We start from the raw sequence: 15,082 nt of genomic DNA on the forward strand, positions 1-15,082 counted from the left end.
GGCTACATAGTCATTTAAAAAAAAAAACTATCCAGAGGCTGCTAAACAATGTAAGAGCGGAACTGTATTTTTTGAATGGAAATGAAAGAATGTGATGATGGCTGTAACAACACCTTAAAGAAATGAAATTCTCTAGTCTGTCTCTCAGGGTATAGCTGTAAAGAAAATCCAGTCACTAGAATTTGCAAGATTCCCCCCATGCACAGTCAGCTCTAGTGCCTTTAATGAATGCACACAGATTCTATACTAGATTTTGAACATGGGGAATGAGGCAATCCCTGAGATATCCGCATATCCTCCAGGCTGAATTTAGACACCCAGCTGACTTGGGCTGTTTAGTTGCGGTGTAGACATTCTGGCTCAGGGTACAGCCTGAGCCAGTGGTGGGCAACCTGCGGGCTGCATGCGGCCCGTCAGGGTACTCTGCTGGCGGGCCATGAGACAGTTTGTTTATACCGACCGTGCACAGCCCCCTGCAGCTCCCAGTGGCCATGGTTCACCGTGCATGGCCAATGGGAGCTACGGGAAGTGGCGAGGGACACAGAGAGCTGCAGATGGCCGTGCCTGAGGCCGGTCAATGTAACAAACTGTCTCGCAGCCTGCCAGTGGATTACCCTCATGGGCTGCAGGTTGCCCACCACTGGCCTGAGCTCTGGGACACCCCCCCCCTCCCGTCGCAGGGTCCTAGAGCCTCAGTCCCAGTCCAAACGTCTACATCACAGTTAAATAGCCCCTTAGACCAAGCCCTGCAAGCCTGAGTCAGGTGGCATGGGCCAGCTGAGGGTTTTTAATTGCAGTGTAGACATATGCTTTGTGGCCCAGTCCAGTTAATACCTAAACAATCAGCAACAAGACCTTAAATTAGATCCATCTTGCCTGGCCTTGGTTTCAGCCAGCTATTCTTCATGCTGGTGCTAAATCTGCTCAGGCATGAGGGAAGCTGGAGGATGGTGCTGTCTGTGTTTGCTGCAAAGAAGTTGCAGAGCTGGCTGGTGTCTGTGCTGTGCTGGTAAGGACTCCATGTCTGTTGCACCCCAGATTTCTGCCTTCTGATATATATGTTAGTTTCAAATAATCACTGATGATTTTCCTTTCATATGTCTTGGGCAGTGTTGGACTAGGAGGCTTGGGGCAAAGACGACCTGGTAGCAGCTGGTGGAAGCCCCCACTAGGTATGTGAGAGGGTGGATAGGCCCAGAGGCCCCTTTCTGGAGGCCTCAGGGTCCTGCCACACTCCTCCCAGATAAGTGGAGAGGTCTTCCAGCCAATCAGAGAGGATGCAGGGAGCAGCCAATCAGGGCCCAGGAGGGCGCTATGAAAAGGAGCTGCAGAGCCCAAGACAGGAAGTTCCTTACTGAGCTAGAGGAGTATAGAGGGTGCTCTTGACTGGCCAAAGGGAATTGCAGCACAATGACAGCTCAGTGCTAGTAGGGACCGGGGGAGCAAGGAAAAGCTCCTGGCTGACCCTGAAGGACCCTGAGTTAAGGATAAGGTATCGGTGAAGGCTGGGGCTGCGGGGAAATGGTCCGGGGAACTGAAGACAGTTTTGGTAAATGGACATGGTGGTGCATAACTGCTATTCTTAGGGTTCCTGGACTGGGACCTGGAGTAATGGGTGGGCCTGGATCCCCCGCACATAGGCCACTGGGAAAGGGCCTACAACTGGCCAGCAGTAAACCCCCAGAAGGAGACTGAATAGACTAAGAGGGTGAAACCATTGCCTCCAGGGAGGAAGCCCTGGGATTATGGCCCGATGCCAGGGCCAGGACTGGTCTAAAGACTGCAGACACAACCGACCAGAAGGGGGTGCTTGTGAGAGGTGTGTGCCATGCTGTTACAGGATGTTTCAGTCTTTTTTCGTAATTTATTCAGGAATATAGGACAAGGCAGGAGAGGAGACCTGTATCTTCTGCTGCTGACTACCATTATCCTGCAGTCTCCAGCACCGCTCCATAGGGGAGATTTGAAAGAGGAAACAATCATCTGAAACTATTATATCTTTAATTTTGAAACTGAAAAAAACACTGGATTTTAAAGTCCCCTATTAGAGTGTGTTACAGCCATTCCCTCCTATTTTCATTAGTACAAGGTATGCAGCCACTTTAGCCTGAGCTCTATAACTATAAGCATTATTTCTGTTCTATTTCTCATTTCCTTAATAGACTGATTCATTGTGATTGATGGGGTACAAACTACAAAGCTAAATATTTTTCAGGCTGTAAATTCCAATGGTTGCGAGTAGGAATTATCTACTATAATTCTGTTCCTCTTTATTTAAGTGTGTGTGTGTGTGTGTGTGTGTGTGTGTATATATATATTTAAAAAAGAAAGAGAAACATAATCTTTCCATTAGACATCTCCTTTCTTAATCATTATGCCCTAATTAATTCCCTGGTTAAATATAAAGCACGCATTAGCTCTGAAATAATGTCTTCCTGTATGACTAAATAAAGAATGGTTCCTTTCCTTTCCTTTCCTTTCCTTTCCTTTCCTTTCCTTTCCTTTCCCCTCTATGTTGATTCATGTTGGCTAGGGATCCAGAGCAAGCGTGAGAGCAGATATCTGAGACTTTGGGACAGATTCTGTGTTTCTCCTGAGCTATGATCAATGTAAGACCAGAGGTGGGAAGCAAAGATGGCATCACATAATAAGTGTAATAAGAGATGGGAAGAGCATGAGACCATTTCTGTAGTAAGGCTTTGGTTTCTTGTGCTGGAGGCAAAATCCAGTTTGACGCAGAGGTGCAGGTCTCCAGATGGACCAACACATGTTCATTTTCATCATCTGAGTCAGATGCCACCAGCAGAAGGTTGATTTTCTTTTTTGGTGGTTTGGGTTCTGTAGTTTTAATATCTGAGTGTTGCTCTTTTAAGACTTCTGAAAGCATGCTCCACACCTCATCCCTCTCAGATTTTGGACAGCACTTCAGATTCTTAAACCTTGGGTCGAGTGCTGCAGCTATTTTTAGAAATCTCATATTGTCAAATCTGCTGTGAAACTGTTCTTAAAACAAACGTGCTGGGTCATCATCTAAGACTGCTATAACATGAAATATATGGCAGAATGCGGGTAAAACAGAACAGGAGACATACAATTCTCACCCAAGGAGTTCAGTCACAAATTTAATAAATGCATTACTTCTTTAACAAGCGTCATCAGCCTGGAAGCATGTCCTCTGGAATGGTGGGAGAAGCATGGAGGGGGTATACAAATGTTTAGCATATCTGGGATGTAAATACCTTGCAACACCGGCTACAAAAGTGTAACGCGAACGCCTGTTCTCATTTCAGGTGACATTGTAAATAAGAAGCAGGCAGCAGTATCTCTGGTAAATGTAAACAAATTTGTTTGTCTTAGTGATTGGCTGAACAAGAAGTAGGACTGAGTTGACTTGTAGGTTCTAAAGTTTTACATTATTTTTGTTTTTGAGTGCAGTTATATAACAAAAATAATCTATATTTGTAAGTTACACTTTCATGATAAAGAGATTGCACTACAGTACTTGTATGAGGTGACTTGAAAAATACTATTTCTTTTGTTTATCATTTTTACATTGCAAATATTTGTAAGGGAACACTGTACACTTTATATTTTGTGCTGTAATAGAAATCAATATTCTTGAAAATGTAGAAAAACATCCAGAAATATTTAATAAATTACAATTGGTATTCTATTGTATAACAGTTCAATTAATCTTGATTAATTTTTTAAATCACAATTCATTTTTTTGAGTTAATCGCGTGAGTTAACTGTGATTAATCGACAGCCCTATTTATTTATTTGTTTGTTTGTTTATTTTGTGGCATGACAGCAAATGCTTGAAAAAATTTATCTTTGTTAGGGCCTTGATGTTTATAATATAAAACCCCTAAATTCCCTGGCCTGCACACACAATTCTCTAGCATCTGGGAGCCTAGTATTCTCAGGCCTCTGCTTTATTCGGAAAATTGTCCCTAGGAAACAATCTTAAATGTTAGCAACAATGGATGTGTATTGAGTATGGCACACAAGCCCAGCATGATTTCAAAATGCTGGAAAAGTTCCCAGCTATTCTGATGATAACATAGTGTAATAAAAGAAAATGGGGTGTCTGAGGTCCGTCAGTGACAGCTGCCCACTTCCTGTAATCATGAAACAGTCATGATTTATTAAATATTTTAACTCTTGAGTTTTCAGAGAACAGTGGTATTTAGCTCTAAACAGTGCCAGTTTTTTTTTTTTTTTCTGCAGTGCTTGTGTTACTGCCATCCCCAAAACTTACCAGGGAGCCCTCTAGCTATTAATTACAGGCAGTTGTTTTAGAAGGGAACAACAATCCTAGGATTTAATTTTCAAAGACTGGTAAAATATTGCTAACACTCCTTTTTACCTTGAATTTCTCTGCTGATTGTGTAACTTTTATAATGGCTGTTTGCAGCCTAACAAGTATACATGATTTTTCTCTTATGACTTGTATCAGCAACCTACAAGCAGAGGATTAAAATGACTAACCGTGGGCAGCTGCAGGGAAAGAGGGTGCGTTTTGTCTTTACTCTCAGTTTACTGTCCCTGGACACTGCTTAAGAGCTCCATCTTTTATATTGTCTTCTAGCTAATAGGTCTGTGCTATTTTTCATTGCCTCCAACTTCTGGCTTCTCTCTTCACCCTTCACTCTACCAAAAATCCTCCGAGTTCCTGACTGTTTGGTTGCAATCTATTGTTCTACCCTTCCCTTGGTCTCCTGCAGCTACAAGGTGTGCTCATGGGGTATTAATTTCTCTGCTAACCTGGCTAGCCTCTCTTTTTTGGATCCTTCTTTCCTGTGAATAGCTCTACTTCTCCACTGCTGCTTATAGTTTTCCCAATCAGCGGAAGTAGAATTAAATTAACATTTTATTGGCAATTGGTGCTCATTTCTCAATAGCAAGCTTGAGACTAACTGGAGGCTTGGAGTAGGTCTACACACATGCCAGCCAACTCCGGCTCAGGCTGTGGGGCTGTTTCATTGCCGTGTAGACTTCCAGGCTGAGGCTTGAGTCAGTTGGCACAGGCCAGCCGTGGGTTTTTCTTTGCTATGTAGACATGCCCATGGGCAGCAGGAGAACTGTAGGTGTGTCTCTGCAGACTCAAGAAGATAGCACAGAATTCGTTCACATTTGGCACATTCACAGCCACAAGGGCTGGAAACGCTGCAGTGTTTTCATTACTTAGGCCTTCATTGACCAGGGAAAGTTTTCTAACCCAGGGGTTGAATTTTTCAATCTCTACTGTGTGTATTAGAAGAAAACAATCTTCTTGAACCCTACTCTTGTCCTATGTGAATATTGCATCTATCAGTGGTGAGAAATAGGCATTTAAAAGTACTGGTTTTAATACGTTCAAAACCAAAAATCCAACTCATTTTCTTGTTTGTTTTTACAGGCATTCCCCTGTATTTCAACCGGAATTTATGGTAAGTAAGGCCTATTATTAGGTACCATTTAAGTGGGTTTTCTTCATAGCAAATGGTCGGTGTTATTTAAACAGATTTTTTGTGCCTTTGTAGATCATTTTGGCTAGTGCATGAATTAATATTTTATTATTATTATACAACAGCATTCAATCGGACAATGCTTGGGATCTTGTTGTACAAGTAAAATAGTCTGTGCCCCAAAGAGCTTATAGGTTAAGGCCCTGATCTTGCAAAGATATATGCAAGTTATTAACTTTACACCCATGTGGCTCCAATAGTGCAAAGTTAAGCATCAGCAAATGCTTTCAAGATAGGGTTCTACGGAGACAAAAAACTAAGATATGGGCAACTTTGTACATCATGCAAGGAAAGTGGCCAAGGTGATGGGGACATGTCTTGTTAGTTCCATGTTTTTTGTTTGTTTTAATTTTTTTAATTTGTTTCCTCCCCAACTGGTGATTTATGAAGCGATGAGGGAGAGGGATACTATCAAAAGATGGCAAATATTTATATATATTAATATACATTTTTATTGCTTTAATTCAACCTGTCCATTATTAGTCATCCAGTTTCTTGTAGTAACCATGGGAGAGATGGCTATTGAAGAAGTATTTGAAGGTGGAAAGGGGTGGATTCAAAAAAAGGTGTTGCATACTTAAAAAGCAGCATGGAGAAATGAATGGAGACTATTATGAGTGGAGCTGATTCTTTACTGGTAGATACAAATATATTTCTAGCTTTAAAATCTAGTAAATTGCTTTTTTTTGCATGTAACGTTTTATAATGCATATAGAATTATAATAGGTAGTGTTATTTTTAATCTCTCTTAAGGTTAATAGAGAGACTAGCAGTGCAGCAAATTTAAAAAATCATGGAAGAACTAAGTGCCACCATAATAATCATTACTTAGTTATTGTACATACGTCAGATATATTAATTTGCAGCCATTTTGCTGAGTTAATATTAGGATTGGCTAATCAGATATTATGAGGGAGAAAAAAGATCCACAAAAGCATGACAGCTTTATTATTTTTTTAATGTAAGAAAAATGTAAAATCTTTTTATCATGTACCAACATCAGTATAACATCAGACAGGCTGATTATTTTGATAGTTGTTAATTTGAATCAGATTTCAGAAAGTGGAAAAGGAATTACTTCCTTGTACAGCTCCTTTTTTCCCCCCTTCCAGCTGTATTAATGTTACTTATGAGAAGATTACAGCTGCAGTTTAGAAACTTTAGAAATCACCAGACATGGACTTATTGCAGAAAAATCTTTGCCTCAGTTTCCAAATCCCTTATCTTCTAGGGAAAATTCTGGGTTTCATTCCTGGACATTTTGGATAATGTGCACACTTTTTTTCCTTAAGTCTTAACATGGACATATTTTTGTTATTAGTTTGCAAAAAAGACCCCAGACATGATGCATGTGTATGGAATTTACTAGCAAATGAAATGCACAAACAATTACAGTTCATTTTATGAGAGTTGGTTTAGTCAATAGAAAGTAAGCCCTGCATACAAGAAACATGGTTCCCTGAGGTAACTAAAAGGAAGTTAGATGGAACCTCGAGTTCCTTTTCCCAGGTAATGGTACTTTTTGAGACGGTCATTGAATTTTTTTTAAGCTGAAAAGCTAAGGCTTAGCTAAAGCACTATATAGTATGGCAGATGGAGTTTCCATATGTATTTGTTGTTTTCATTGGTGTACAAAGAGCAGAGCATATTTCTGCCAAGACACTCTGGTTTTCCATCGTTTTCTATAAAAGGCTGTCAGCACGCAAACTCCTAATTGAGCTACTGCTCTGCATTTCAATATTTGCCATCTAATTTTCAAGGAGATGTGAGAATGACACTTAAAAAAAACCAAAAAACTTATTTATCCCTGCTTTTTTCCAGAAGTCTCAGACATGACTCTTGAAAGGGCATTTTCATCTGGTAGCTGCTAAGGGCAAGTCTCTGTGTGAGATCTGAAATGCTGACAGATTTAAGAAAGGGTGACAGCAGTTGCTGTGCAGTGATGAACTTGCCAGTGATGTTGTGTTATGTAATACATTTGGGGACCAGGGCACATACACAACACACAAAGATCTGCTTAGTGGGGCTGCTGGTGGTTGTTTTTCCCCCTCACTCACATACTTTAGAGATTCCCATTGCCTAGAACAGCAAGTGAATTTTTTCGGTTCTGTATAGATGTTCATCACAATAGTATCTGAGTGCACTCCAGTTATGCATTAAGCAGCATGACTGCACACCTGTCATGTGGAGTTTATTATCTCAGCCTCTCTCCATGTGGAGAGGCGTATATAATGAGTGTCTTGTTTTGGTAAAGTCTTAGGGTTTTGTTTTTTAAATGTACTTCATTTCAGGTGACCTTATTGGATAATATGTCACATAAGCTTGTTTCTAAGCTATCCTAATAGTGAATATTGTTTCACACATACTGATAAGAAAATATTTATTTTCTTCTTTAAAGAATATATGGCCCTGATTCTGCAGTCACATCCCTGCAGACAAAGCATGCCTCCAGGCAGAGCCCCATACACTGAAAGTTGAGCTTCAACTCAAAGTCAGCAGGATTCTGGTCAATTTGTAGGGGTTCACCTCTGTGGATCGAATTATAGGATTGAGGCCTGGTTTTGCTCAATGTTTTTATAAATGCTTGGTTTGCTTTTCTTCTCCCTGGTCTCCTTAGGCACTCCTTTCTAGAGAAAAGCCTTTCCTATTTGTATCACTTACGAACACTCCTTCCTCAGAAAAAAAAAGGGTGAAGAAGAAAGTAAGCCTATTAAGTTTTGGGTAACAGCAGGTTCCTTTTCATGAGAGGACGTTTGATGGAGGAAAAGTCTGCATTCCTCCCAAAATGCACACTCCATGCTCCAGCTTCTTAGAATGCTTAGAAACACTTAGAAAGTGTTCCAACTTGAACAACTTAAAGCTGTGAGAAGGCCAGAGGCAGGTTGCCATTAAGGCACCATGCCAGAAGTTGAAAAGAAGACTCCGGGGCGTCATCATTTTTCAAGACTGATGGAATTCAAATGAAGGATTAAATGTTTAAAAAAATTAGGTAGAAGGGCCCTGGTGCTTATTTCATGTAAATCTGTGTAAAACAGATTAGAATCTGGCCCAAAACTTTGAATTAAAAACTGTATTGCTTTTTTACTTGGAGATCTGTGTAATCTCTGATATGGTGATAAAATGATGATCAGCCCAAAAATAAAAAATAGAGGAGGCACAAGGAGTGGAGACTCATGTGTCCCTATACCTCTCCTAGATAGTGCTCTGTGCCTCAGTTTTCCAACCTGTAAAATGAGCAGAATGCTACTTACCTCCTTTTCAAATGCTTTGAATGTTACTGATTGAAAAGCATGGTATAAGAGCTGAGTATAAGTATTTATTATTAGTTAACTGAGAGATGACTTTAACAAGTACTTTCCCTTTTGGCAGGAACATATTGAATTCATAATCTGAAAGAATTCCCAAGGAATGTTCATAGTCAATCCAGTATTGTTTGAAACTGCCAGCTACTAGACTAATTACCAAGCAACAGATCCACAATATTTACCTAGTATAATTTAAGATGAGAAAGATACTTGAGGTTAACTCTGTCAGGAGAGTTGTCTTCTAGACATACTTAACTTATGCTGCACTTGGGAACAAGGCCAAACTAAGTAAACAATTCTGATGTAAATTCTCCTTTTCAGGGTCTTCCAGTGCTTTTTCCTCTTTCCCTTGTCCAAAGAAAGGTCAATATCTGTTTGTAAAGTTTTTGGTTTTCTTCTTAAATCAAACACCTACATACACTGGTCACCATTAATAAATCTAATTTACTCATAATTACCAGAGAAAATGTACTTTGGAAATCTTTCCAGAAAAGAAATCTTTGGAAAGAGACCAAGCACAGAATTTCACACCTAGAGTGGTTGGTTCCTGCTCTCCCTCCCCCCCCCCCCCAAATTACAGCTTGTGAAAACAAAGAGTTATTTAAAGGTTGCATTTTTACCCCAGCTGTTATAGGAGTCATGGATTCCATGATTTTCATGTATTTTAAAAAGTGTTCAAGACTTCTGACGTTTGGGAACTTTTGCAAAAGGGAAAGTGGATGTGGGATAGTAAACTGTGGGACTAATTTCACTGCGAATCTTGAGAGTTGCCAAGTTAAAACCTAGGCTGCATACACAGATGGGAAAGGATAAGAATTCTCTTAAATTAGGGCTCATGGTTTGCCATGTGTTCATGGCAGATCATAGATTCTGAGGATGGAGAAACATAGGAGCATTGGACAGGGATTTTAGGATGTTATCATCTATGTTCTCCTGTGTTTTACTTACTGCCATGTTACTTGCGATATAAGTTTGAGGTACTATTGCCACTTTTTTTTGGGTTGTACTCCACCAATGCAAGAAATCAGTTTTAATACTTATTAAACTCATTTAAAAAGTAAAGAAGGAAAAAACAATTAAAATGGAAAACAACACAAAAAAATTGCGGAGAAAACGCTATGAAAGTCTACTTTTTAATAGGTTTCGGAGTGGTAGCCGTGTTAGTCTGTATCAGCAAAAACAATGAGGAGTCCTTGTGGCACCTTAGAGACTACCTTGTGGCACCTTAGAGACTACCACATTTATTTGGGCATAAGCTTCCGTGTGCATCTGATGAAGTGGGTTTTAGCCCACGAAAGCTTATGCCCAAATAAATGTGGTAGTCTCTAAGGTGCCACAAGGACTCCTCGTTGTTTTTACATTTTAATAAACTTCCTTATTCCTTCTATCTCTCCTTCACTGGCTAACTGTGGGTTTTTAATTGCAGTGTAGACATAACCGAAGAGGAAAAGCTAGGAAAATGCAGAATGTCTCTGATGCTTGTAGTTTAGTTGCTCGAAATTCACAAGAACACCAGATATTATGCACCCTCGCTAGCCAGACTTGAGACCAGGCACATTTTCTAGAATCAGGCCATTAAGGCTTGTTTTTAACTTGCCTCTCTTGTCACAGCAAAGTGTTGCAAGGTTAAGTTTTTCCTGTATGCTAAGCCACACTCTGTGAGGCACAAGGTAAAGAGAGAGAGAGAGAGAAAGTGGAATAGGTATACTAGGGAAAGAGAAACAGCAGAAGCCCTAGGCTTATATCTAAAGAGTTACTTAGGACAGGGCTATTGAGTTGATGTCATGTGATTCCTTCTCCTCATTTGGTGTGGTCACAGCATATTTTAGATCAGGAAAAAGAAAGCCCAGTGGAGTGTTGTTGAGTCCTGGTATCAGCATGTGTGACCCTGGCATGCTGTTAGTCAGTGTTGGGAGGAAGATGCTGCCCAATGTTTCTTAAGTGCCTAAGGGCTTCCCTCAAAGAAGAAACAGACAAATAACAGATCTTATCAAAAGTACCCAGTCAAAACAAAATTCCAGAAGTCCATATATGGACACTTCCTCTTCTATTGCTAAAACTAATTGCTAATATTTGTGACCTCACCAGAACCTCTGAAAACTCCTATCTGCAATTCCTTAGTCCAAACAAACTAGGTTCATGTCACTTCTTTGGCTCTGTTCTGTGGTTTCTTTCAACAGCAATTTCACATAATACATTTAGAGGATAAATTAGCATTTCAACACCTACTTTGGACAATGTCAGATTTCAGCCAAGAGTAAAGTTTACCAGAACATGTGTCTGTTGCTGCGATAGGGCTGATCTGAGAGTCACTAGGATAGCAATCTGTTTTTCAGTGGTAACTTGTAATTACAATTATTATTAACATTAAATATAGTTAAATATTATTATATATGATAATATACATATAATATTGCAGCTACTAAATGACACTTATGATATTTAAATAATTCTAGTAATCTAATTAGTACTTGTTATAAGAAACTGTCACATGTATTATTTAACAGAGATCTTATTTCAGACAGCATCATGTCCACATTACTAATTGTTCTCTTCCTACCCTCAGTCCTTTTCTCTCTGGAATATATTTTAAATAGAAATTATTAGCAGAGAATGTAAATTGATTAACTCTCAACAGTCTGCAAGTAGTATTCATGTGACCTATTTAACAAGGAGAAGCTTTGACTTGATTCCGGAAGGATTCTTATTAAGCTCCATATGTCAATGGGAATTGGCATTTTATGGATATCGTAGCTTAAGGTATCACGAAGTGTATCTATTCCAGAAGTGATTGCTGACTGTCCAAAAAAGAGCTTTTTCCTTGCTCTCCTAGAGGACAAATGTGAAGCTTCATTGGAGTTTTACTTAGTGATAAGTCTCAAGGCTAAGCACTGTAAAGTTTTGATTACTGAATTTTTGAGATGCTGTCCTGAGTTCCTCAGTGACCCCACCCTACCATGTCTTTATTGTAGAACTTTCCTTCTGCATCTCACCTCCATGCAGACAGCCAGAATATTGTGTTTGTGTGTTTGGGGGGGAGGGGAGGCAGCTTTCTCTCCAGAAAGAGAAGTCTCTTTGTGAAGGGATGGGAGATCAGATATAGCCTCTTCTTCCTTCTGGACAGAGTAGAAGCAACAAAAGGAAGAAAGTCCAGCAAAGTCCAGTCATCCTGTACAGTAGCTATTCTGCTAGGCCTCACTAGCTCTGAATTAACAGTGTGTGTATAGCAGCTACCTTGCTCCCATCTACCCTGCATATGCCTCTCTCTGGTGATGGGCAGCTCCAGTTCCCCACTAGAGGCTTGGTCAAGGAAGATTCTTTTCCTGTTCTCCTGCTCTTATTTAGTATAGTAGTTTAGGCAGGTGGACTGGCTCCTCCTCCTTGTTTCCAGCTGGTTTTCCAATGAAGTATCTGGACACCTGCAGAGCCAGCACCATCCAACAGCTAGCTCTCCACCGACCTCCAATAAGTGCTGTACATACGATAGCTTGGGAACTGCATCTCAGAATTATGGACTTTTCCTACTCTTCTTTCCAAGCCTGTTCCTGCAGGCAAGCTGTCCTACAGGATAATGTAGCTGCAAAGACTTAATATCCAAAGAAGAACACACTTTGGGCGCCATTAAAAATTGAACCTTGGCCACCCTAGCTGTTATATTTGCATTACTGTTTGTGGTTTTCCCATTCCAAAAGCAAGGAATACTTCAGTTACCACAATGAAAGTAAATGGTGTACTTCATTCAATTCCCTTTTTTAAATAGTTCCCACTATCATCATCATCATTTTATATTTATATTACAGTTTCACCCAGAGAATGCAAGTAAGAATTGGATCCAGTTGTTCTAGGCATGCAAATATTGTTATTGTTCCTGCCCTGAAAACCTTACATTAATATGATATGTGCAATATAAAACCGTCTTCTGAACAAGAGAATAAATATCACCCTGGCTAAATACCAGTGCAAATAAATTTGCCCTTGATGCAATCTGGCCAAAAATAAATATCTCGTAAACCAAGCATAGGCCCAATCCTGTAAAACGCTAAACAGCCCCGCTACACTTGTCCCAGGAAAGGAGCAGTGGAGAAGTCCTCCAAGCAGGCTAGAGTGGCTTCAGGGAGCAGACAATCAGGGCCCAGAAGGGCCCTAGAAAAAGGAGCCGCAGAGCCCTAGACAGGCAGTTCCTTGCTGGAGCTAGAGGAGTGCAGATGATGCTCCTGACTGCCCAAAGGGAACTGCAGCACAAAGGATAGCTCAGTGCTAGTAGGGACAGGGGGAGTGAGGAAGAGCTGCCGGGCCTGAATTTAGAAGGTCCCTGACCTAAGGGTAAGGCATTGGTGAAGGCTGGGGCCTTGGGGAAGTGGCTCAGGGAACTGAAGGCAGTTTTGCTAAAGGGACGCGGTGATGTGTGATTGCTATTCTTAGGGTTCTTGGACTGGGACCTGGAGTAGTGGGTGGGTCTGGGTCCACCTCCCAAGGGCCATTGGAGAAGGGCCTACAATTGGACAGCAGTAAACCTGCAGAAGGGGATTGAACTATCAGGAGGCCCAGCTGGAGAGCTGGGGCCAGAACAGACTCAGAGGATGAAACCATTACATCCAGGGAGGAAGCCCTGGGAGTACGGCCTGATACCAGGGCCTGGACTGGTCTAAAGACTGCAGGCAAATGTCCAGAAGGGGTTGCTCACAACAGGTGGGTGCCCTGCCATCACACACCCTTAAATCCCATTGACTTAAAAAAAAAAAATAAAAAGGCGGAGAATATTATAACGGCAGGAATAAGCCATTAACAGTGGAGGGACATTGACAATGTTCTAAACAGAGCATTTGTGTATTTTATTTTCATTTTATTAAATGTGATGAATTATCAAAACACAGGGTGCACATTAATATCTAGCAGTAGCATGAGACCACTAGCAATTAGATCAAAGCTTAGCAAATAAGCTGTTCAAAAATTAAGGCAACCAACTAGGTATATTGACATTTCTAACCAGCCAGTCCCCAGTATATGTTCACATCAAGAAGCTCAGGTCAGAGCCCTAAGGCAAAAATCCACCCTGTCCATGATATATAAACCTAATATGTATTTTTGCATTGTTAAGAGAGAGAAGATTGATCAGTTCTACTGTTCAGAGATTTAGAGTGAAATCTCATAACTAAGGATACGATTTGGTCATGGGCGTCACAGATTCAGTGACTTTAACAAATCTCTGTGACGTCTTCGGCTCTGGCTGTCAGCCCTAGGCGGTGGGGCTCCGGCTGTCAGTCCAGGACAGCCCTGCTGTGTCCATAGCCTGATTTTATCCTTTTCCCCCATGACTGTTCTGTGAATTTTGCTTAATTTTACCATGACAAAATCATATCCATATTCAGAGTATCTCAAGATAATGGTGTTTTATGTATAGCGATGAAATTGTGTTGCCATGAGATATTAGTTCACAGTTTCTCAGTAAATCTTGTGTGATAATTTACCAATTATGTAGCACCTCCTTCATGCCTTCCCATTTTGAATACACTGAATACCTGCTATGCAGTATGCATTGCCATTGAGCTGTGAATGTGTTGTTAAAAGCAAGATGGTTTGATCCATAATTTCAAGCAAGTTTCAAAATGCAGGTAAGTCTGCTGAAGGGAGGAACCTTATCCAAATATAAAGAAATAAATATCATCTCATCAGGGCCGGCTCTAACTTTTTTTCCACCCCAAGCAAAAAAAAAAAAGTGCTGTCCCGCCGTAACACCCCCCCCATCACCGCTCGCCCTGCCGAAACACCCCCCCTCCGAGGGCTGCGCCGCCGAAACACACACACCCCGAGTGCCGCGCCGCCAAAACACCCCCTGGAGCACCGCGCCGCAGAAACACCCTCCCCTCCAGCACTGCGCCACCCCGCCGGGGGGGAAAAAAAAACCGAGCGCTGCCGAAACACCTCCCCCCAAGCACCACGCTGCTGGAAAAAAAAAAACCTGAGTGCTGCGCCGCCGAAACACCCCCCCAGCGTCGTGCCGCTGAAACACCCCCCCGAGCGCCACGCCACCGAAACAAAAACAACCCACCCCCCTAAGCGTTGCCTGCCCAAAACAAAAACAGCAACAACAAAAAAACCTCGAGCACCGCCCCGCCGAAACAAACAAACAAAAAACCCGACTGCCGCGCCGTCGAAACCCATGCCACACCACCAAAACACAAACAACCCCGCCCCCCGAGCGCTGCCCGGACGAAACAAAAACAATAACAAAAAAAAAACCCTAGCGCCCCCCGCCACCCCAAGATT

The 15,082-nt window shown here is 41.4% G+C and overlaps 1 protein-coding gene across 3 annotated transcripts in view; it reads left to right on the forward strand.

Moving 5' to 3' along the window:
* MACROD2 (mono-ADP ribosylhydrolase 2) overlaps positions 1-15,082 on the forward strand; it is a 1,284,297-nt gene that overhangs the window by 890,931 nt on the left and 378,284 nt on the right. For all 3 annotated transcript variants that reach the window (XM_054021788.1, XM_054021790.1, XM_054021789.1), the window contains exon 7: positions 5,402-5,432. In XM_054021788.1, the coding sequence (XP_053877763.1) occupies positions 5,402-5,432 (31 nt within the window). The remainder of the gene's footprint in view (positions 1-5,401; positions 5,433-15,082) is intronic.

Source organism: Malaclemys terrapin, chromosome 3, assembly GCF_027887155.1.
Source record: "Malaclemys terrapin pileata isolate rMalTer1 chromosome 3, rMalTer1.hap1, whole genome shotgun sequence".
NCBI lineage: Eukaryota > Metazoa > Chordata > Testudines > Emydidae > Malaclemys > Malaclemys terrapin.